At 38.6% G+C, this 24,189-nt stretch overlaps 1 protein-coding gene across 1 annotated transcript in view; it reads left to right on the forward strand.

Annotated features, from left to right (window-relative positions):
• Positions 1–24,189, forward strand: part of LOC150089465 (uncharacterized) — a 1,372,165-nt gene that overhangs the window by 42,030 nt on the left and 1,305,946 nt on the right. The window contains exon 3 of the mRNA XM_090389992.1: positions 6,628–6,832. Within this exon, the coding sequence (XP_090246118.1) occupies positions 6,628–6,832 (205 nt within the window). The remainder of the gene's footprint in view (positions 1–6,627; positions 6,833–24,189) is intronic.

Genomic DNA, 24,189 nt, shown 5'->3' on the forward strand with positions numbered 1-24,189 from the left:
CTTTATTTGCTAAGGCTTGTTTAACTTTTGCTGAAAGTTTAATAGTCTTCAACTTCATTCAGCAAACTGCCACATATTCGATGTAGCAATTTGCTGAATGAAGTTTGCTGAAAATAATTGCAATGCTGATTGCAGTCTGACTCTAACTCTCTCAACTTAGTCCAATGAAAGTGCCACATCCAGATAAGATAGAAAAATGAGGACAATTCAGTAAAATTTCTGCTTCCAGTTTGAACCCAAAAGAAGTCAATCCAGACATTGGCAGTTCAGTGCTTCATGGAACTGAAATATGATTTTTTTTGTTATTCTGCACCTTTCTGATTATACCAGCTGTTACTTTTTTTAAAAATAATATTATTGTGTTTATGTCTTATGGTTGATGGATGGCCAGCCAATTTTAGTTAGCAGCTGCATTGCATTTAATGATGATCAGGATTTTTCATACTACTGCAGCAGTATGCTGTCAGCCAACTCAGCATGGGCTTTATTGATCTCTGTGCAGATTCATACAACTTGACAGCACACTGAGAAAAACAAAACAAAACAGAACTTTTTTTCTACTTGTGCTCAGTCTCTTCCTGACTTTTCCAAATAATGCCTGATTTCTCCTGGACAATCAATGCGTCTGAAATTCCACTTGCTCCTCAGTCAATCACATTATCCATTTTTTCCCCTGATATAACATCAGGTATCCTTAATCTGTCTGTATATGGTTACAATATTTCCTCCTTTGGTGATCTTAAAGGATATCACATCTATCTTCATTAGTTTCATCATGTTAGATCTCACTGCCACTGACCATTGGTCATCCAGCTGATGGCATTGTTTAGAAATTTGAGTACAGTTGCACTACATTTTTTTGAATGCATTACCTTTGTTTTTACCATTTTCCAAGGTATTTTTTGGCAACTACACATATAGAGAACATTTTTAGCAAGGAATGTGGAGTTGTTCATTACCCCCCTCATAGAGGTAGATATTTATTTGGAAGTTGTCCTCTGTGAAATTAGCAGCTCATTGTTTATCCTTTTTTTTTTTTTTCATATTTTTTATGAAGTTGATGGTTTCTACTACTGCTACCTTTAGTCTGCTTTGTATTTAATTTTTATATATTAAAATCCTATTGAAGCAAATTTCTTTGGTGGGGGGAGATTCACAAATCATTTCATTGTACAAAAATTTTGTTCTAATGGATATTGCCAAAATTATTTTAAATGAACCATTATTTTTTAAAATAGGTTATACAATAAAATCTTGTTACAGAGAATGCTTTTTAAGGAAAATTTCACTACAATGAAAATATTTTTGGGCCCTGTACTCTTCTTATTATTAGAGCTTTGTGAAAATCATGAATGGTTAGTGCAGGAATAAATAAACAGTTTCTTTTGTCCGTCATGTCTGAAACTCATTATTTAGAACACTTGTGTCAAGTGTCCCTATATTATAAATAAGACTAAGGATGGAATAAAGAAGTATAAAAGCATGTGCTTTGAAGGGGAAAAAGTACAATTTTTAAAAGATATGAATAAGAATTTAGTATCATTTTCTGCTTGATTTTGTCCCCAACAACTTAGATTTTCAGGCATTGTGTATTGCATATATTCTATGGATTTCCTGTTTTTCTGGCTGGATGGAAACCATCTTCTTGAGTGGACCTCCTTGCCTGAGACCAGCTAAAGAAAAGGCCTCCCCAAAAATTCTTCTCACCTTGAGGGGATTTGAACTCAGTCCTTTTTCACATGGTGTGGATGAACTGCAGTTGTAAGGATTTTTGCTACTCACAAGGGTAATTCAGAATCGCACACTCTACATTTTACATTCTCTAATAATCATGCTATTCTCAGATCTGGAAAATCATAGAAAATGTGAAAAGCAGATGTGTTGATAAACACAAGGCCAAAGTAACTTAAAACTTAAGGTTGACTTAATAACTTAAGGCTTATTTAACTTAAGACTTTAATGTGATCTGAACTCACATTTTCAATTACATTAAGATTTTATAGTTAAATTATTAAAGTTAATTTTTAAATGGACATTAATGTGAAAAAAAAAAAAACTGAAAATATTAAAAATAAATATTGACATAATATGCAAAAATTAGCGATATGTGATATACATACTCTACTTCTCAATGTATAGTTTATTAAAATATTTTTATGATATTCCATGTCTTATAAATAAAACTTGCTTTCAAAATGAAAAAAACAACATATACAAATATACAGGAAAGTGTTTCAGTTAAAAGGCACTGGAACTATTTCATTTACTTTTAGGTTTGAGACTATTTGTTGTCTAGACCTTTTTTCTCCTATTTGGGCTGAAATTTTTAATTTGATGTTTAAAATTGGGCTAAGTATTACCATTTTGATTTTTTAATTGCGAAATTAAAATTTTGCTTAATCAATTGCTTTTTTTCAATTGGGAAATTGTTCTTCATCCTTGGTTTAGTCTAAAAACATCATTGGTATACTTCTTAAATGAATGTCTTAGATATAGTGTTTGGCTAAGTTACCACCTGTGGTTTCCTACATCTGCACCATCAGTACTCTTGTGATGTATACAGAACCTCTGTAAAAGCCAGAAAAAGTGTAGTGTGCTGTATGTGAAAAGTGTTGTGTTGGGTTCTGTTGTAATGTTCTTGCTGCTTGGCCGCAGGGCCCTTAGTGGGACTTCAGGTTGCCCGGCAGCACCACTGGGAGGTGAGCCAGGCTGTCCACAGTACTCTGGCTGCTCTCCATCAGGGATAGCCTGAGCTTGCTGATGGAGAACAAAAAAAAAAAAAAAAGTGAGAGAGTGAACGGGGAAGATAGTATGAGGGGGTGGAATCAAAGTGGGAACAAGGAGGAGGATGAGGAAAGAAGGCATCCTTGGTGAAGCGAAGAAGTTGGACTGGAGAAGTGGAAATCACCTCTGGCATTGGGAGCCCACCCATTGCTAGGGGAAAGAAGACAGTTTGCAGAATAAGGGAGGTCTGCAAAAGAGAGCGCCAAGTTTTCATCCTGCATCTGGCAAAGCCAGATTTCAGAGGCACCCGACCAACTCAAAGGTATTCAGGTGCAAAAAAAAAAAGTGCGAAGATTTAGTGTCGTCAGTTGGATTTGCCTTGGAATTGGTACTGTGTGCCTTAAGTGGGTAGAACGCCGTCTCTGGAATACATCTTGAGTGAACTTAGTGAGAACTATATAGAAGTTTTCTTTCATGAGAAAAAGGTGCCGAGAATTTCGGGGATTTTCCTGTATCTTCATGAATACGCTAGCCCAGTAGTTGTCATACTGGGGACAGCGGTACATGACATGTTCCCAGTTTTCTTCATGGCCATAGAGACAGAATGGGTTTTCTTCAATTCCGAGCGTGGTTAATTTACGTCTACAACTACAACCATAACAATGCATTATGGTTGTAATTTATGCAAGAAAGACATGGAACTGCAGTTAGGGAGTCATAAAAGCAGCATCAAAGAAAAGAAGGCGTTTCTCTAATGTCAAAAGATTGACAGTACAGAAACTTTCACAGCAAGTGTTAAATGGATTGGACATAGGAAAAAATGTTATGAGATTCATGTATTGAGCATTAGAAATGAGATCCACTGATTAGCCTGCTGCTCAAAAATTTACAGATTTAAGATCATTTATCAGCAGAAAAAAATTGAGTGGAGAACAACTTTACCGTATGGATAAAACAGGCCTAAATTATAAGATACCATCTATAAAAATGGTGACAATAAAAAAGCAGAGCCTGCAGCACCAGCATACAAAAATCCCAAAGGGAGAATCATGGTAGTTACTGTAAAAATGCAGCTGGAACTCACAAATTTCCACTTTTTTGGTATTGGTAAATCAACTAATTCTAGAGCTTTGAAAAATATAAATTGTTCATCTTTGTTAGTTTACTATCACTCAAAAAAAATTAGCCTGGATGGACTCGGCATTATTCAAAGAATGTTTTTTTTCTCTTTTCATGAATTTGTATATGAAGAAAATAAACTTAATGAAAAGGCTATTCTCTTTCTGGATAATGCTCCTACACATATCAGTTGTGAGTAACTTAAAGAAGGGGATATGGAGGCCATGTTTTTGTCACTAAGTATCTCTAGTGTAGTAACCCTTTTTTGGGCCCGGAGGCAAAGAACATGTTCGGGCCCCTACTTAATTAATGAAAATTGCAAAAACAGGAGACAGCCAAAGATGCCGGGCCCCTAAAGGGCCCGGAGGCAATTACCTTACCTGCTTACATGGTAGCTACGCCACTGCTAAGTATAGCACCCTTTATCGGTCCTGTGGGTAAAGGGGTTCTGGTATGTCTAAAGAGATGACATAGGCTAAAGTTTTTTAGTTCAGTTTTGTAAAAAAAAATAGAAGATACAATGAATGTAGTTCTTATAGAATCTTTAAAAGTTCTCAACATCAAAGAATTATTTATGATATAGTACAGGTCGACCATCACTAATCCGGCCACTGGTAATCCGGTTCCACCTCTAATTCGGAAATAATTTCCGCGAACGTAATTTCAAATTTCCCAGGTCGGCGCACCGATCTGCCGCTACTGTTTTGGTGGCGTTGGTTGCAGCTTCAGCTGTTGGTGCGAGAACTCGTAAACACTGGCAATCCGTTCCCACTTGTTTTTCTGCATTTATTATTATTATAACCTGCTCACTTTTATTATTATTATTATTATTATTATTAGCCATAAGGTGCAAGGAAGCCTGAGGCTTATGCTGCACCGGCAAAAACAAAAATTCTGAGTTACCCAGAGAGAGAGAGAGAGAAGTAGAAAGGAATCATCAAGAAAGAGAAGAATGATGATATCCAGCTCAGGACCCTGGGTGTGCCAAGCCCATACTCACCAGATGTGAGCCCCTGGGACTAGCCCCAGCTGTGGTTCCAATGCACAAGAGAAGAATAATGGTGACCCTGGCACACCCAGGATCCTGAACTGGATATCATCATTCTTGGTGATTCCCTTCTACTTCTCTCTCTCTCTCAGGGTAACTCGGGGAATTTTTTTTTTTTTTTTGGCTGGTGCAGCATAAGCCTCAGGCTTCCTTGCACCATGTAGCTAATAATAATAATAAAGGAAGTGCCTCTTGTGGTGTAAAGCGCAAACACCGTACATTGTTCATAACAGATAAAGTTAAACTTCTGAAAAAACTCGACAGCGGTGTGTCCTGTGAGAAGTTTAACTCTGCTTAATTGTAAATTCCAGCAATTTCTCTCAGTTCCTCTTATTTTACTGATTTTCTTTTAGCCATTCCTTTTTAGATTTTTTTTTTACAACACACTTGTACAAACTTGCGGAAAAACACAACACAATATGATGGATAATACAGTGCGCTGACGAACTTGTTTTCACAAAATCTCTAACAATACTGACAAACTTATTGCAACGTTTGAGAGTTTATTTTATCGCAATTAGTTTTATTGCAGCGCTTGCCGCGCGTGCATAAACTAATCACAAACGACCTTCACACGTATGTGGCCGACATGGCTTCTCAAGAAATAAAGTAACCTACTGGGCCCCATCGGCCACATATATGCTATGCGACAAAAAAAATAGTCTCTCTCTTTTTTTTTTTTTTTTATATTTGTGAAAAAACGACAACACTGACATTACAATATTTATTTTAGAATTACTAATCAAATTATTTGCTAAATATTTTTTGGCCCCTGGGGAATTTTTTTCTTAAACTGGCTTGGCAGTCAATATGTTAAAGGTAGGAGGAGGTGGTTAACTGTTGGATAAAGTGTATGTGCTAAAATAACCACCGGTGATCCGGCAAACTCACTAATCTGGCACCCCACAGGTCCCAAAGCTGCCGGATTATTGACGGTCGATCTGTACTAACATGGAATGAAATTCCAAGTTCAGCATTTACTAAATCTTAGGAAAAACTTTGGCCTGAGGTTAATAATGTTAATGAACGACAAGAGACATTTGATAACAAATTCACTGTTATCATAATTCAAATTGAAGGGTCTGAAGATTTATGGAAAGAAGACATAAAACAATAGATTTATTTGTTGGAAAATTAAATTATGGATGATGCAGAAATCATATGCACCATGACAGAAACAGATCTAAATATGAACAAGAAGAGATCTAAATCAATTTCAGTATCAAAAACTTCTCATGCAGCAGCCAAACAGCACCCTAGATACAGTTTTATCTTACATTAAACACCAGAATGATTCAACAGTTAACAATTTAACAATGTAATATTTATAAAAGAAAAGTGGAGGGATTATGCTGCAAAACAACATTTCATTATCTGAACAGATGATGATTATTGATTTTTTCATATAAAAATGCATGTATATGTTTTAAGTGAAAGTAAAATTCTTGAAGTACATGTGTATACATTTTTATGATTCCCCACTTTAACTGATTTATTTTTTATTTTTTATTAAGTGAATAACTACATCCTGATCATGTGAAACAAGAGGGCTTTGCTGTATTTTTTAATTTTCAAAAACTGCTATTAAAATAAGATCTTTTGTCTATTTGTAGTTTGGTTGTTTGATGTTAATTTTTTTAATATGCTAATATGGGAAAAGCTACACTGTTTTTAAGCAGCATAACTTTTTAACTAGCCTTATTCTGATTTGTGTGTTTTTAAAATTTTTTTAATAGGTGGCTTTCCTTATGATTTTTCAATTCTTACTACACTGCGCCCAGAGCAAAATTCTGAAGCCTATATTTTTACTCTTTATAATTATGTTGGTCAGGAGCAAATGGCATTATGGATAGGTGACAATGTTACTTTTATGTGTAGAGAAAGTGGAGAAAGTCCAATCCTTGCAGAAGTATCTTTCAGTATAAATATTAATGATGGCAAGTATGTAATTATAGATTTTTTATTAATGATAAAAATTTGTTTTTAATATTATATAATTAACAAGTAATATTATTAACTGTTAGTAGTTAACTAATTGTTAATTATATATTCTGTTACTTATCATGAGCTATTGATACATTTAATCCTCACTTTTTTGATTACTCTTAAGTACAGTCAATTCCGGTTAATTGGTACACATCGGGACAGATCACTTTGGCCCAATTAAGTGGCTGTCCCAATTAAGTGAAATTTTAATAAGCTGAAAAGCACATTCTAATGGAGGCAAAAAGGTATGAATAAAATAAAAGGAATGTGGTATTTAAAGAAAGCACACTGTATTTAAGTTATATTGATACAAACATTTATTTAAAAATAAGTAAAGCTAAAAGCAAACAAAATGTACGTATGTACATATAATGTACATATGTAAAATGAAGATACAGTACAGAATAATGTCCATGTCAAGCAAAGGTTACACATTACTTAAGGGTTCTTACTTTGAAAAAAATTATGAAGTGTACCGTGACGTGTTCTCTTTATGGACTGCAATTGAACAAAGTTGATGCAGGTATCTAATGCTGATAAAGGACTGCCTTCATTGCCTTCCTGCATGAAATAGCATCTCAATTCAGCGATACATTTCCTGGCATCCTGGTTAGTGGACTGAATATGGCAGCCGTTCAGCGTGGTCACGTTATTTCCAGCTTGTGATTTTGTGTCTAAACATGTGGTTTAAGTGCTTTCTGTTTCAGGCAAAGTGTATCAAGTGTTAAAGAAACATAAGTGGACTCCCTAGGTGAGACTATTTTTACATCTACTGGGTTATTTAGCAGAATACAAGCGTTTTTTTTTTTTACCTGTTCTCTTTGTTGGCAGACAGGTCACCATGCCGCTGACAACAAGGAAATAGGGAGGGTGACCAAATATTCCTGGTCAACACGTTTGGATCCTGCATTTGACTTGCCGACCGGGCTAGCCGGGTGGGTAAAGTGCTTGCCTGGCAACCCAAAGGTCGCAGGTTCGATTCCCGCCTCGGGCTTGGATCAAAGTACTGCAAAAAACCTTGGGAGGTGCATTATGGCCACAGAAGCCTATGCGCCAACAACTACCAAAAAAAAAAAAAGAAAAAAAAAGCATTTGACTTGGGAGGGAGTTTCCACCTGAGTGACTTTGGACTGTGATACTGTCCCAACATTTTGAGACTGTGAATGTGATAAAAATTGACTATTTTGCGAAGAAATCACAACTATTGAGTTCTCCCCCCCCTGCCATAGACTTACAATAGACAACTTACTGTACTAACCCATACTGCGGAATGTGCAGTATTCCCCTCCGGCGCAGGGATTAGTCATCTGACATTTATTAGCTGTTACCTTGAATGCAGTTCACTATCTGTGAAGCAAATGCCCACGTGCATTATACAGAAAGTAACAGTATCCTTCTGGGCTGATCTTGGAACAACTTTCCCCTCCCCCCCACTATTTTTGGAGGGGGACAGTCCAAAAACTTATTGCTGTGCTGCAAGGCTGATAATTGCACTACAAACACCTAGCTGGTGTCATTTAACGTCCCTTTCATTCCTCTCTTGAATGAAAACAATACGGACTTGGTTATCCATTATTTTCGTGTTATCGGTGAACCCGATAACACGAAAATAATGGAACAGGAAGAGATATCAGGAAATTCTGGAGCGCTTATGTCGCAGACAGCTCACAGTGATGACCCGGTCATAGTGGACTGCTACAAGGACACTGAATCCATGCAATCTGGAGCTTCCGCCTCCAAGTGGAAGTACAAGAAATATGTTGCACTGAACACTGATAGGGAGACTCGCTCCCAAAGTGAAAACAAGGAATGCACAGAGCAAACGCACCCAAAATGACAAAGCCTCAGGAAAGCCATGGGATAAACTACACGAGACCCCTATAGACCCAGCTCTCCCAGAAGGAACCGTCCCGGAGCAGTCCCTTGCTTTGCGAACTGCCCTGGAGAGCCTCTTTAAGGAGCCAACCAACAGGATTACTGCTGTTCTCTGCGTAGAGATCATCTCCATTTTGATGAAAATGGAGACCATCCTGGTACAAACCCAGCTAGAGAAGGAAATTGCCACAGCAAAATTGGAGGTCCTCCAAAACAGTGGGGCAAGCCACGTGCCACAGTGTGCTCCCACTTATTCACAGGTGCTGAGGAACAACATCAATGCTACAAATGGAAACCGTCCTGCAGGTCAGGCTGGAATAGCCCCCAAGAAAACCCCAATCACCAAACCACACCTAGTAATATTGAAACCAACGTTAAACGAAGTTCACAAAACGAGTGAGGAAGTGAAACAAATGGTAATCGAAAAGCTTAAGGATGACTTCAAACACATGAAGATTAGATCTGTTAGAAAGACAAGAAACGTTGGAGTTATAATACAGACTGACCCAGAGGAAGATCTGCGGGGAATACTACAAAATCCTAAAATACCCTCTTTAGGCCTCATAGCTGAACTGCCTAAAAAGAAAGGGCCAAGCATAATAATATTAGGCATCGACAAAGACGTGACCCCAGAAGAACTTATTCATGTACCCACTGGCGATGAGCCATGACACCATATCATACTGAGGTATAAAACAAAGTCCAGAAATGGAAATTCTGCTAACTGGATCACTGAATTGTCTCCGGCCACTTGGAGAATACTGAGCTAACAGTCCAGAATCTATGTAAACTGGGGCAGCCACCGTTTCAGAGAGCATGTGACTGTTCCCAAATGCTTCAGGTGTTGTCACTTTGGCCACACAACTCACACCTGCAAGCAATCGCAACCTACTTGTGGCCATTGTGCCAACGCTGGACATGAATATAACAATTGCCCAAAAAAAGCGGAAACCCCGGTTTGTACAAATTGTAGGGCCATGAAGCTACCATCGGATCATTCCATCAGGGACAGTAAATGCCCTGTCTACATTAAAGCAAAGGGTGCGCAACAATTGAGAATCAATTATGGAGAGTAATAACAACTACTATAACATGTCAAAGGTGAAGATAGCACAACACAATGCGTAACGCTCCAAGGCGGTCGTAGTACAGCTAGTTAAGAAAGCTAAAGAAGAGAAGTTAGACCTACTTCTTCTGCAAGAACCCTACACACATAAATATCAAGTTAGAGGGTACCCACTGCAGTTTAAAATTGTCCAAGTGGATGGTGAAACTCCGTGTGCTGCCTTCGCTGTTTGTAATCCTGACCTTACTGTAACTAAGATAACAGACCTATGCACAACCTGGGCAGTCTGTGCCCATATAGCATCGTCCCTAGGGGAATTTTATGTAGTGTCCATCTATGCCCGACCAGCAGAAGACATACTCCCTACAATACAATATCTTCAGAATTTGCAGCAACTGAGTGAATTCTCTCAGCAACTGAGAGAATTTGCAAACACCAAACTTATATTAGGCCTTGATGCAGGTGGTAGATGACTTTCATCAACCGGTGAAATACCACCACTTTGCTTATTGGAGGCTTGAAGTGGTGAAACCCATGTTTAGTCTCTAGAGCAAAGTTTCCGGCACCCCGCTCCTCCCATACTTCTGCTTCAACCCATGCACGGTACTAAGTACTATAGGTTTTGATACCTTTCGTGTTTGGGGTTTTCATAAAAAAAAAAAAAAAAAACTGCAGATCACCTGCCTGGCACGGTGAGACACCAGAACGGAGAGGAACAAACAAAGGCCAGCGCTTAGAGGAGTACATATCAACCAGCGACCTATCCATTCTAAACAGACCAAACCAGCCCTACATCTTCTCGAACACTATGTGGGAAGTGAATATCGACCTAACCCTCGCAAGTCATTCCATAGCAGGACACCTCTCTCCTTGGGAGTTGCAACAACACTGGACCATTTCAGATCACAGAGTGTTAACTTACAACCTCCAATGATCACTCCAAATGCAACATGTTGCATGACTTCTATTACCAAGATACGCCATATCAAAGGCGGATTGGAAACTTTTTAAGCAGCTGCTGACGGAGAAGGCAGAAAACTTCCACCCCAATGAATTCAACCTAGACTGGCATCAGCGAGAGATAACAAAACTAATCACAAAAGTGGCAGATATAGCCATCAAGAAGAAGATGCCTTCCCTCAAAGCTGTTCCTTGGTGTGCGCCAGAGCTCACAGATCTCCAGAAAAGGGTAAATAGTGCCCACAAGGCATTTCAGAGGGCGCGTAGATCCTGGCCACAGGTAGAGGTTGATGTACTATGTGAACAGTACTGTGAGGTCAGAAATGACTACGCAGCTAAAATAAAGAAAAGAAAGAAAGCCTCATGGGAAAACCTAGTAAATACAGAAGGAAATGCTAACCCCTGGGGAGTAGTGTATCGGGTCACCACAAACAAACTCCCCACAGAGGAAGTCGTAATGGCAACCGAGACAGCTCAGGGAACCTATACCAGAACATGGAAATCCTCTATAGACAATATCTTGAACCATATCTTCCTTCCTGCAACCGAGTCTCAAACCCAGGAACAAAGAAAACTATGTGAGGACAATAATTCATACACAACCACAGCTGTTGAACCTGCCTTCTCACCAGTGGAGCTCAGCATAGCGGCAGCGAGGATAAAAAATAGAAAGACCCCTGGTATAGATCAAATTGAGCCCGAGATGCTCAAGATGGTAGTAGAAACTATACCGAACACAATATCGGGACTCCTCAACCAATGTCTCTCGGTGGGCCACTTCCTGGCCTCGTGGAAAACGGCACAAATAAAACTCATCTTAAAAGATCCGACAAAACCACAAGGAATGTCAGGGTCGTATAGGCTAATTGCCTTGCTGTCAATCTTCAGCAAGCTCTTCGAGCACCTTCTCTATCAAAGAATCGAGAACCACTTCCAAGAATCAAACCTCCTGTCGCCTAATGCTTTAGGAAGGGGCACTCGGCTGTAGAGGCTCTGGAAAATATTATTGAAACAGTTAAAAACTGCAACACAAAATACTTCCTCCTAATATCGATTGAGTTTGCAGGAACCTTTGATTCTCTCTGGTGGCCTGCTGTTCTGGCCAGGCTCCAGAAGGCTTATATCACAGGAGACGTATATCGATGCCTCAAATCCTATCTTGAAAACAGGCAAATCACTGTTACCACTCATACGCCTCTGTTTCTAGGCCAGTCCACAGAGGCTGCCCTCAGGGTTCTGTCCTGGGGTCACTCTTGTGGAACCTGGCCCTTGACAAGTTCCTTAATTTCGATATTCCAAATGTGAAAACCCAGGCATATGCGGATGACCTGGTTCTGATGCTGCAGGCTGACAGCCGGGCACGACTGGAGACCATAGCAAACCGGGCCCACTAGCGACTTGCAAAATTGGGCTAGTGCAAATCTCCTTACTATCTCCTCAGATAAAACAAGTTCAATACTTCTCAAAGGATTCTTTGACCCTAGAAGACCTCCGCAGATTAAGATAAACGGGAAAACCACAAAGTTGCTAACAGAAATAAAATACCTCGGAGTGATACTTGACAGAAACCTTAGCTTCACGCCACATCTCTGCTACCTGAGAACAAAAATAAGAAGATATGTGAGCCTACTGGCCAGAGTCACTAGGAAAGACTGGGGCCTGAAGAAGAGGGCCCTTGGCGTCATCTATAAGGCATTCTTTATCCCAGCACTAGCCTATGCAGCTGGGGCCTGGTACACAAAGACTAGCACAGCTGTCAACAAGAAAAAACTGGAGATGACACACCAATCGATATTACTCATAACGACAAGAGCTTGCTGCACTGTGAGCACCCACCTGCTCCAGGTCCTGGCGGGAAGCCTTCCCCTGGACTTGGAGATTGCATGCTGGGGTTGCTGTACCAACATTCCAAAGGAAAAATAGTCTCCCATATAGGATTCACCACAGCCCCAGCAAACTCCAAAACCATGGAGAACAGACGGATTTTACAACACGTGAAATCACTGTGGCAAAATTGCTGGAACCTTACTAACAAAGGCTCCATTACTAAGAAGTTTATACCGGATGTCAGACAAGTTTATCCACTCTCCCCAGCCTGGTTTTCGCCCGGACTCAAAACCACCTACCTATTGACCGGACACGGCTATATGACTTTGGAATCTCAGCTACTGAGATTCCAAAGTCATATAGCAGTGCTCCTGTGGACAGGAGGAGTCCTGGGAGCACCTGGCCTACGAGTGTGACCACTACGAGGACCTCAGATGTCAACTTTACACCAAGATTCACTCGCTTCTTCGAAACCAGGAGGAGATCGTTCTGCAAGAGGTTATTTGGTTTTTTTTTAGGAGCATTAGCAACTAAGGCCATATTGCTCCGGGATATGCGGTCGTCATTCCCTGACCTTCCCGCATCCTCTGTATTTGGTGGTGATGGGCTGGAACCCCGGTCTAATCAAGAAGCCTGTGCTACGCACTGCTGCTTCTGCAAGAGGAAGAGACCTACAAAGCCTTCACACTTTTTGTGCAAAATCTGTTCACAAGACAATGGACCCTCCCCTCCCCTTGAGGAGGTATCCCAAAAGTTCACAAATCCATGAATAGGACAATATCAATCACGAGACAACAGCCAACCCTCAATGGCCCAGAGTAATGGAAACACAACTAAGACTGTGACTCAACTCGGTCAAAGACACCACAGAAGACCAGAAGAACCTCATCTTGCCCTGTTGGGCACCTGGACTAAAGGACATCCAAGGTGACATATGACTCAATATACACTGTTTCTCTCTTGAACGGTGCTTTCTTTCCCCTTCCGTGGGGAGTGGGGGCTTTGCCCTGCACCCCCCCTTCCCCAAATCTCTTCCCTCTGGTGGAGCATGGGCCTGCTCCACTGCAATCGCAGGGCCATCCTCTCTATCGGCCCCTTACTTCCTTTTCTTCCCTCCAGTCTTCAGTCTTCACACCCCCTTTACTGTTGACTTTCACAGTGTTTTCAGCCCTATGCATCCAAATTTAACTACATCAAAATTTCTTTCCCCACCCATTTAGTCATATAGAAAATATTATTTCAGCATATAGCTCCTCGCAAGCTTATAAATTATTCTAACAAATGCTAATAGCTAACCGCGAGCAGCACTTTTTTTTTTTTTTTTTAGGTTCTAGCCACTGAAATCCCAGGAAAGTAGGTGGCAAGACCTCTCAGAGTATTATATAGGTAACACCTGGCCGGCCTCCCCGTGGCGAGGTATGGTAACGTCGGGTTCCATTAGGGGCCCGGCAGCTAACAGGCCGGATGAACGAGGGCACAACATGCTACATACCACATGACCCGTATACTTTTAAATCCCTGGCTTGTCCGATACAGTGTACATATGCAGAGATGGGGGAAATCCCAGGAGCTGTTAGACCCAAATATACCTATCCTGGTAAGTCACTTGCTTAGGTATATCATCGTCATCATTTTCTTGGTCTTTTGGTGTCTCTGAGTGTTTTGCCGCAATTTTTTCAATAATCGTTTCCTCATAATCTTTATTTTCATCGTGGCATTGAAGGTTATCGTCAATTATTAAAAATTCTTCGCAATTTTGGACCTGTTGTAGTTTCAAAGCCATTTCATTTCCTGTACAGCTCATCGCGTCTGAATCACAATTAGTCGTGAAACCACATTTAGCAAAACAATTCCGAATGGTTTTGCTGCTTATTCCTCGCCAGCTATCAGCGATGAATTGTACAGCTTTTAACATTGAAACTTTTGCACTAACTTCTATTGATATTGAAGATGATGTCAGCAGATTTTCCTGAATAGCTTCAAGTATGTGATTAGCCAGCTTTCTGCGATAATAGGTCTTCAAATTTTTTATAATTCCCACATCCATAGGCTGTATTGTGGATGTGGTGTTAGGGGTTAAAAATTCCAGTTCAATATTTTTTAAACCAGCTACATTAGAGTGTGCGGTGCAGTTGTCCAATATCAACAGAATGTTTCTGGACTCCTGTTGCAGTTCCGCATCCCAGTTCATTAGCCATTGCATAAAAATATATGTGGTCATCCACGCCTTCTTATTGGCATAATACGAAACTGGCAAACTGTCTATTGTAAGCCCCTTGAAACAGCGAGGTTTAGCACTTTTACCAATAACCAAAAGTTTGAGTTTATCATTTCCTGACATGTTTGAGCAGCACAACACTGTTCACGATCCATTGCTTTCTTTGAACCGGACAGTGTGATGTGTTGATAGCTGAAGGAACCATCCGGCGTAGCACGATAATACAGGCCTGTTTCATTGGCGTTGTAAATGTCATCCCCACTAAATTTTTTAAGCAACTCTGGCAGTTTTTCAGATTTCCATTGCTCAGCACTCGTAGCATCAGCACTGTCCTCGCCATGTGCTTTTTTGTAACTACTGTCGTGTCTACACTTCCATCGAGACAACCAACCATCCGTCGCTTTGAAATTTATGTGACCTAACTTTTTGGCCAACTCTTCTGACTTGGTTTTTAGCATAGGGTCGCTTACACGCACTCCTCGTTTAGATACAGTGGAAAACCATTGATTCAAAGCATCCTCGATGTCTGGATCTTTGCCTTTCCTCTTTCGCTCATGAGATGTTTTCTTTAAACCCACGCGCAATGTCCATTGCGCTTGGGTTTAAAACTCCTCTCTAAGTTTTTCTTGTTGCTGTAGCAGTCGTGGAATTGTAGATTTTGGCACCTTTATTATCTCCCCTAGCTGACGATGACTGATGTTAAGAGGTTGACTTTTTATCTTGTCAAGAATAGCGATTTTTTCTGAAAGCGACAAATCTTTACATGGCATCTTGACAGGAGTCTTAAATGTACTGAAAAAAAAGGTGGGAAAACCAAAATCAGTGCACTGTTTGGAACAGTTTTTAATCTGTTCTAACCACAAGATGTATACATATGTATCAAGTGCGATTGTAAACAACTGCAAGCAAAATTTCTTCAGAATCCGATTACCACGACATAGAACAAATGTAAAACAACCACTCTACAGCACGACTTCGCAATAACTGACTTGGCTGCCGCCGCATGATCTCTTTGTTACGAGCCATCTAAATTAGTTTATTGTTCAATAAACTATATTTAGATGTTTGTGCGCACCATCTAAATATAGTTTATTGTTCAATCATGACCTTCATTGCCCCAATTAAGCAGGGAGTTGGCCCAAATAAGCAGAACAAATTCAGGCTAAATATTTGTTTTGTTTCTGTTCTTCATATTTTGCCCCAAATAAGTGGCTGTCCCGATTAACTAGTGCCCCAATTAACCGGGATCCACTGTATTTTTCTATTTCCGTTAATAATCATCTGCACTTCTACTTGAACATTGAAAGGGCTAAGAAAATATTTCTTAAAATTTCAAAAATACAGTTTTATTAAGACATTCTTAATGATGTTACAGTTATATTATTTTGCTGCTTTTTTTTTTTTTTTTTGATTCTCGTAATGAGAATTTTGATTACAGGGATTCATTGAAGTTTCTCCTTCGTATTCTGAGGAAATTATTGTGTAGGATGGAATCTGGTAAGTACAGTAAACCCCCGCTATTCGCGGTATCTGTATTCGCGGTTTCGTGTATTCGCGATCGCCGATTTAATATAAAATGAAACCTAAAAAAATGTGAATTTTAAAGTGCCGTGAATATTTTTCGCCATAAAAAAACATGGGCGTGGCTAAAATTATCTTTCCCGGTCAAAACAGCGCTCAGTGGGTGGGGGAGAGGGGTGACAAAATCGCGAGCGTGGATGTTTCTCGCTAATCCTTGTTCAGTATGTGTTATGCGCTTGTCATGGAAGGTTTTGTCGTTTGCTTTTAATTTATATGCTTATAAATAGAATAAATTTATCAGTTTATAAATTGATATGCTTACAAAAGTGATAAATCTACCGTTATGCAGTGTAAAACAGACTTTTTCGAGTGTGTTAACGGAAGAAAGTGACTTTATTGTGGACAAGTTCTTTCTAACCCGTACAAAAATATGGCTACGAATAACAAGAGAAATGTGAAAATATCAAAGAAGGTGATGACATTAGCGAATAAAATTGAGTTATTAGACAAAATTTCTAATGGTGAAAGTGTCTCCTCAGTGGCAAAACATTATAAAAGCAATGCGTCAACGGTACGATCAATCAAAAAATCGGAAGAAGAAATCCGCTGTAGTGTCTGTGAAAACGCGCTAATTGCTTCAAAAATTGCTCTGTAACTCGTGATGTTAAATTAGAAAAAATAGAAAAAGCTTTAAATCTGTGGATAGAAGACCGAACTCAAAATAAAATTCCGTTAAGTTCACTCATCATTCATGAAAAGGCAAAACTCCTTTATCAACACTTTAGCGAAACTGGTGATAGCACTGGCGGGATAAGTTTTTTAGCTAGCAAAGGCCCTGGTTTGAAAGATTTGTTTGAAATTTCTAATAAATATTACATTTGATATTAAATTTTCTTATTTTCATTTCGATGCCATATGCTTGCATTTAACTATGTACTGTCTATGTACATAGTCATATTATGAAGATACATATAATACATACATAGACAAAATTTTAGACTAGTTTTTCTTATATATTTCATACTTTGGAACAGAACCCCTTTATCACTATGGGAGCCATAACTCAGAATTTGTGTTTTCTGTATTCGCGACATTTCTCAGGAACATAACCCCCGCGAATAGCGGGGGTTTACTGTAGTTATATGCAGTGCTTTTTTTGGGATGGTACGCAATGGTACGGCGTACCGGCACCTTTATTAACAGTGACATGTGACATTTGGATGCAGTGCAGTTCGAAATTTGTAATATTCCGTAAATTTTTTTCACGTTTACCAACTATTCAAATAAGCTTAAAATTATTTAACTAAATTTGCAATATTTACTGTCTATTCTGTTGTTAAGATATTTTCTATATAAAACTGTATAACCATTTTTATAATTCCAAATTACTCAGTCGGACCTCTGTTTAACAAAGTCCTTTTAATAGGACTTTGTTAAATAGAGCGAATTTAATAGCGAATTATTTTGAATTCCCCTTGGAAGTTACATTTAAAATAGTTTCCATTGAGTGAAAAAAATTTTCGTATAGTGAACAGAGTAGGAGAGAATTAACTCGGTACGCACTGTTCTCATTTCTGGCCTTCAGGCAATTTAGGCAAATAGTGTTGCTGCACGAATTAAGAGAGCTAAAGCGACTACAATTACACTACAGCTTAGTGGTACCTGGGACTACAGCTTAGTGGTACCTGGTAAAACGGAGAAGTCACACTAGTCAAGAGTGAGCAGATCAAGGTGTATTCCCAGTGGGCCCTGACCCACCTTCTACTGCAGTGGTGTCCAACCTTTTCCCGTACAGGGAAAAGTTTGGACACCACTGCATGTAAAAGTAAAATTGAAAATATTCGAAAATTTTATTAAGTACAATACACAATTACATTTACAGAACAAAACATTTAATTAGAAAATTTTTTTGATAATTAACAAATTTTAAAACGCTGTTTTAGTTCACTTTCCTCGCGGGCCGTAGGTTGGACACCACTGTGAATCAACTGTAAGTGTCCCGTTCGAGAATTAGAAAAGTGATTTTCTTTTACCCTGAGAAATAATCATCTGTTGTTTTGTGGAAGTGCATTATCCACATTTTCCGTAAATTTTCCCTATCTTCGTTTACATGGTCACAGTACCTGAATAGGCGCCTCCGTAGCCAGGTGGGAAGGAGCAGCAGTGCATAGCACACGCTTCTTGATTAGACCGGGGCTCGAGCCCGTCACCACCAAATACGGAGGATGCGGAAAGGTCAGGGAATGACCACCTCATATCCCCGGAGCAATATGGCCTTAGTTGCTAATGCTCCTGAAAACCAAATAACAATAACAGTACCTGAATATCCGAATGATGCCATTTTGGATATTTTCAAAAAAAAAAGAAAAGATAAAGAATAGAAAAGAAAAAAAATTCAAATTTGAACTAGTGACAATACTGATAACAAGAGAAGGAAAACGAGGACAATGAAGGTATTAATCCTTCTAAACATGAATTGTTGGAATTTGGTGAAAATGAAGTTAGAAAATTGTCAATTAGGTTATAGTTAAATGAAAGAGATGGAATTCGTGGATTTCAGGGATACCTAATTGATAAGGTTTCAGAAGAATTGAAGTATTTGATAAATGCTCTGATTACGATACCAATTTCATCGAGTGAATGTGAACGAGGATTTTCACAAATGAATCTGATCGCCAGCCTAACCAGTGCTTCGTTGATGACAAAAACAGTTTCTTCACTACTGTTTCTTAAAATTGTAGGCCCACCGCTGATCCGTTTCGATCCAGAAAAATATGATGTTCCTGATGCTGCTTCGGAAACGTCATTCAGGAACCGACACACAAAGAGGATGAAAACAAGTCGGCTTTGGGTGTTGGATGAGAACTTAATAAAAATTTGGAATATTCTGGAAAAACTTTATTATGAAATTATTTTTACTTATTTTACTCACATTGTACTTATTTTTTTATATACTTGAATAATAAATTTATGCTTAATAAACTCTCTTAATATACTTAATATGTTGTTCTTATTCTAAAAACATTGCTACCGAAGTAATATCAGGAAAAAAAAAAATTTTAGAGTGCTTTTCACATCCTTTTAATTTTCAGTTTTTCCTAATAGCAAAGAATGAGTACCGGCACCTATTTTTTTTACGAAAAAAACACTGGTTATATGTATTTGTATTGGGAGAGCTTGAAAAATGAAGTTGGAATAGAAGGGGCAGGAATATTTTACTCTGTTTATTTTATTGGAATTATTTTGAAGGAAACTAAGGGAAATGCTAACCCCTGGGGAGTTATATATAAGTTAATGTAATCTAAGTATTTTGAACAACCAACCATTTAGAATCTTACCATTACATTTAATTAACAATTTGGGTTAGTCCGGTGTTGTAACTGCTGGACTAATTGAGCCTCTTATTATTATTATTATTATTATTATTGTTGCTCATATTATTTCTCCCTGATTGGGGGATTCCACTCCATGATGGATACTGCTACCAAGTATACAGGGTGGTTGTAATGTCTGGTGGTACTGTTGGTCGAGGAAATCTCTGATTATCCTACTGGTGTTCAGGATTGCGACTTTCTAGAGTTCCTTGTAGGTATTCTCTGGGAGACCTATTTCTGCTAGGCTGCTATGTAGAGTCTTTGGCACCATACCGGTGGTTGACACGATGATTGGGATGATCGATACTTCTTGCTTATGCCCTATCTCCTTGACTTCATGTCTCAGGTTTGTGTACTTCTTAATTTTTTCTTCATGGGTTTTCTGGACATTTCTAGTGTTGGGCACCGCTATGTCAATCAGGTAGGTAGCCTTTTTCATCTTGTCCACAAGGGTTATGTCCGGTCTGTTGTGCGGGATGGTCTTATCCGTTATTATGGTGTGGTCCCATTACAGCTTGTGGGTTCGGGTCTCTAGTACTGCCTGGGGTTCGTACTTGTAGTATGGTGCACTTTCTTTGATCAACTGGTATTTCCTCACTAGCTTCTGATGTATTATCCTGGCTACGTGGTCGTGTCTACGAGTGTACTTAGTCTGGGTGATCACCTTGCACCCCGCGGTGATGTGTTGGATCGTTTCTGAGGCCAGGTGGCATCGTTGACATGTGTCATCTGACATTTCGGGCTCCTTTGCGATATATTTTATTATTATTATTATTATTATTAGTGGCATATGACGCAAGGAAGCAAGCTTATAAAGCATCAGCCAAAAAAAAAAGCAAAAAAAAAAAACAAAAAAACTCTCATGTCACTTGTTCATTCCCATCTATAAATTCTGTGCAGTTTTTGCTGGAATTTATTCAAGCTATCCACTTTCACAACATCAGATGGAAGTTTTTTCAAGAAATCACCCACCCATAGGCTAATGGGAAACTTCTGTACATCTATTCTGAAACCATCCTTCTTCAATTTGAATTTATGCCAACTGATGTGGCACCTCTGTAGCCAGGTGGGCAGGAGCAGCAGTGCGCAGTACACGCTTCTTGATTAGACTGGGGTTCGAGCCCGTGACCACCAAATACGGATGATGCGGAAAGGTCAGGGAATGACCACCGCATATCCCCGGAGCAAAATGGCCTTAGTTGCTAATGCTCCTAAAAAAAAAAAAAAAATAACCAAATAACAACCAATGTGTAGTTTGAGCAAGAGTAAGAATGCTGTCAGCATTGAGCTTGCTCAATCCATTCAAAGCCTTAAAAACCTCGATCCCATCACCTCACAGGTGCATAGTCACCAGACACTGCAGTTTGCAGCACTACAGCCTTTTTTGGTAAGTGCATCCATTTGTTCCAATCACCAATCTTGTTGCCCTTCTCTGCACCCATTCTAGTGGATCTACATCCTTCCTAAAATGAGCCTCCAGATCTGTATGCAGTAGTCAAGATGCAGCCAGACAGTTGACTTATACAAAGGGAAAATCATTTTCCTGTATATCATAGACAGAACTCCATGAGCTGTCTTGGCAGCTAGTCTACTTTGCTTAGATAACTTCATATCTCGCTGAACAAGAACCCCCGCCCCCCCAGGTCTCTTTCATTTTCTACTTTATAGTACCACAGAGTTGGTATGGTACAATAATCTGGGATTACCTCTATGCATAGGGAGTACCACATTTACCAATGTTAAACTTCAACGGCCATTTCTCAGCACAGGCCTAATTTTTTTAGATTTTGTTGTAGCAGCTTACTCTCATTACTGTCATTAACCACCCTGGCCAACCATTATATTATCTGCAAACTTTAAGCATGATTTACCTTCATCAATATCATTAATAAATATAGAAAACAACAATGGGCCCAGCACTGAAACCTGGAGGACTCTGCTAATAACATTAGTCCATGAAGAGAAATGTCCATTAATAACCAAACTCTGTCTTCTCCCACCCAACCATTCATTTATCCATAGTAACTTAACCTTTATGCCACACAATTCTCCAATTTGTACTCCAGTCTTTTGTGTACAACAGTATCAAAAGCTTTCATGAAATCCAAGTTTATGATATCAGAATTATTTTCTGCATCCAGTTTCTTTCTTATTGCATTATAATATCAAATCAGATTGTCAGATAAGATTGCTCCTTAACAAATCAATGTTGTGACTGCAGTATAAATGCATTCCTGTCTAGATGATCCTGCATTGCTTCTTTTATCAGGGGCTCCATTATTTTCCCTGGAACATAAGTTAAGCTAACGGGTCTGTAATTGCCCATGTCACCCTTTGATCACCCTTTGTCAATTGGAGGTACAGTTGCACATCTTCCGTCTATAGGGACCTCTCCCGAATCCAAAAATGCTCTTAATTATGGCTAAGCGTTTGTTTACCTCCTTGACTGCCTCTCTTCATATAATTGGATAGATCCTCTCCCAGTGGTGCCTTTTTTATGTTTAGCTTTAACATATAAAATAATTTTTAACAATTCTTCAGTTTCTCTCAGTTATCGTAGAATCATTTGGCTCCCTGTTAGGATTCTGACGAATGTCTGCAATTCCCCTCAATAAAGAACTCCTCATGTGTGAATGTAGATGCAGAATACCTATTCAGTTTGTCAGCAACCTGGGCAGGGTCATTAACAGTTAAACTATCGTCGTCAATGGACTAATGTGATTCAACCCCTTCCTTCTACTGTTAATTTTAATAAAGAAGTCTTTGCTGCAGTTTTTGGCATTCTTCACCAGAGGCTTTTTGTATTCTGCCTTAGCTTGTCCTGTCTCCTTTGTGACTTCATTACAGACTAGTTAATATTAACAATAGGCTTCTTATTACCTGATAAATTCAATTTATGTGCTTCCCATGCATTTTTATTCTCTGCTACAACTGCTATTTGGTTTGGAAAATAAGTTTTTTGAACCAAATTGAAATGAATCAATTTTGTAAAACAAAGTGTATTCCAATTTGTCTTACCCTGCAGTATGGTGGTTAACTGTTCATCAATGATTAAAAAACTGCAATTCTTCTACCTTCCTAAATATAATGAAATTAACTGCAGATAAAGTTTAGTTATATTTAGGAAGGTAGACAATTAAACCTGAAGCTGTCTGTTTTTTTTTTTTTTTTTGCTTTTTTACAAAAATTGTGCTTCAGTACTTATTAGGTGCTCACACTTAATTTCTGTATTAACCCATCTTTGTAGTTATTTGGCTTTTGCTTGAGGGATAGCATGGCACTGGACATGTAACCTAAAACTATAAACAAACAGATACTCTGTTTATAGTTTTAGGTTACTTGTTTTTCTTCTCTCACTAGTTCAATGTACATCTATAGTCATACTCTAGATTTTTTTGAAAGATTTATTATCATTTTCACATAGTAAAGGTTATATTACCCAACCTTCAAAATGCCACTACTATGCAGGAAGCAACATATGTAATTTCAGATTTAATGTGCTGTGCAAGATGCAGATTTTAAATAAATTTTGAAATAAACCCAACAATAACTAATAATATTGAGTATATAGAATGTTGTTTTTTTTTTAATTTTTAATAACATTTATATAAATAAAAATCAGAAATATGTGCATGTTTGAAATTTCGCACATTTAATGATCTTTTAAATTGGAAAATGGAACAGACTAAGAGACTGATACATTTTCTTGTAATTTTCTGTAGAATTAATATTTTTTTTTGTTATTTTTTGGAAAATTAAAGGTGTAAAACACACAGTGAGTTTTAAAAGTTTAATTTTTAAAACAATTTCAAAGTTACATATTAATAGATTAATATGTAATTTTGTTAATAGATTATTATTAATACATGTTAATAGATTACAGTAAGTATTGTAATCTATTAAGAAAGGATGACATATTGGCATTGTTCATGCAGAATTAAAAAAAAAAAAAAAATATATATATATATATATATATATATATATATATATATACAGGGTGTCTCAAAAATATTGGTACAAACGTCTAGGGGAGGTAGGTAACATCTAAAGGAATGTGAATCGCATAGAAACCCATAACCGGAAACGTCACGAGAAAGTAGTAGCAGAGGCACAAGAAGCAGAAATGACACAAGACAGTAATTAGTGGCAAACATTTATTTGACATAATATTAACAATGGAGTACGAGATGGATGCATTTCATGATGTTACAACAGATGCTCGAAGGTTCCACCATGAGACACGATGCATGCGTGACACCGATTCAGCATGGATTGGCGGACACGGTCGAACACACCTGGAGTTTCTTTGACAGTAGCAGCGTAGACGAGTCTCGCCACGAGATCCATTTCCGTCTCCATAGGCGATTCATACACGATAGATTTGAGGGGCCCCCACAGAAAGAAATCAAGGCTCGATAAATCAGGTGAGCGTGGGGGCCAGGCAATGGGTCCACCACAGCCAATCCATCGA

Source organism: Mastigoproctus giganteus, chromosome 2, assembly GCF_048544385.1.
Source record: "Mastigoproctus giganteus isolate SK-2022 chromosome 2, ASM4854438v1, whole genome shotgun sequence".
Classification (NCBI taxonomy): domain Eukaryota; kingdom Metazoa; phylum Arthropoda; class Arachnida; order Uropygi; family Thelyphonidae; genus Mastigoproctus; species Mastigoproctus giganteus.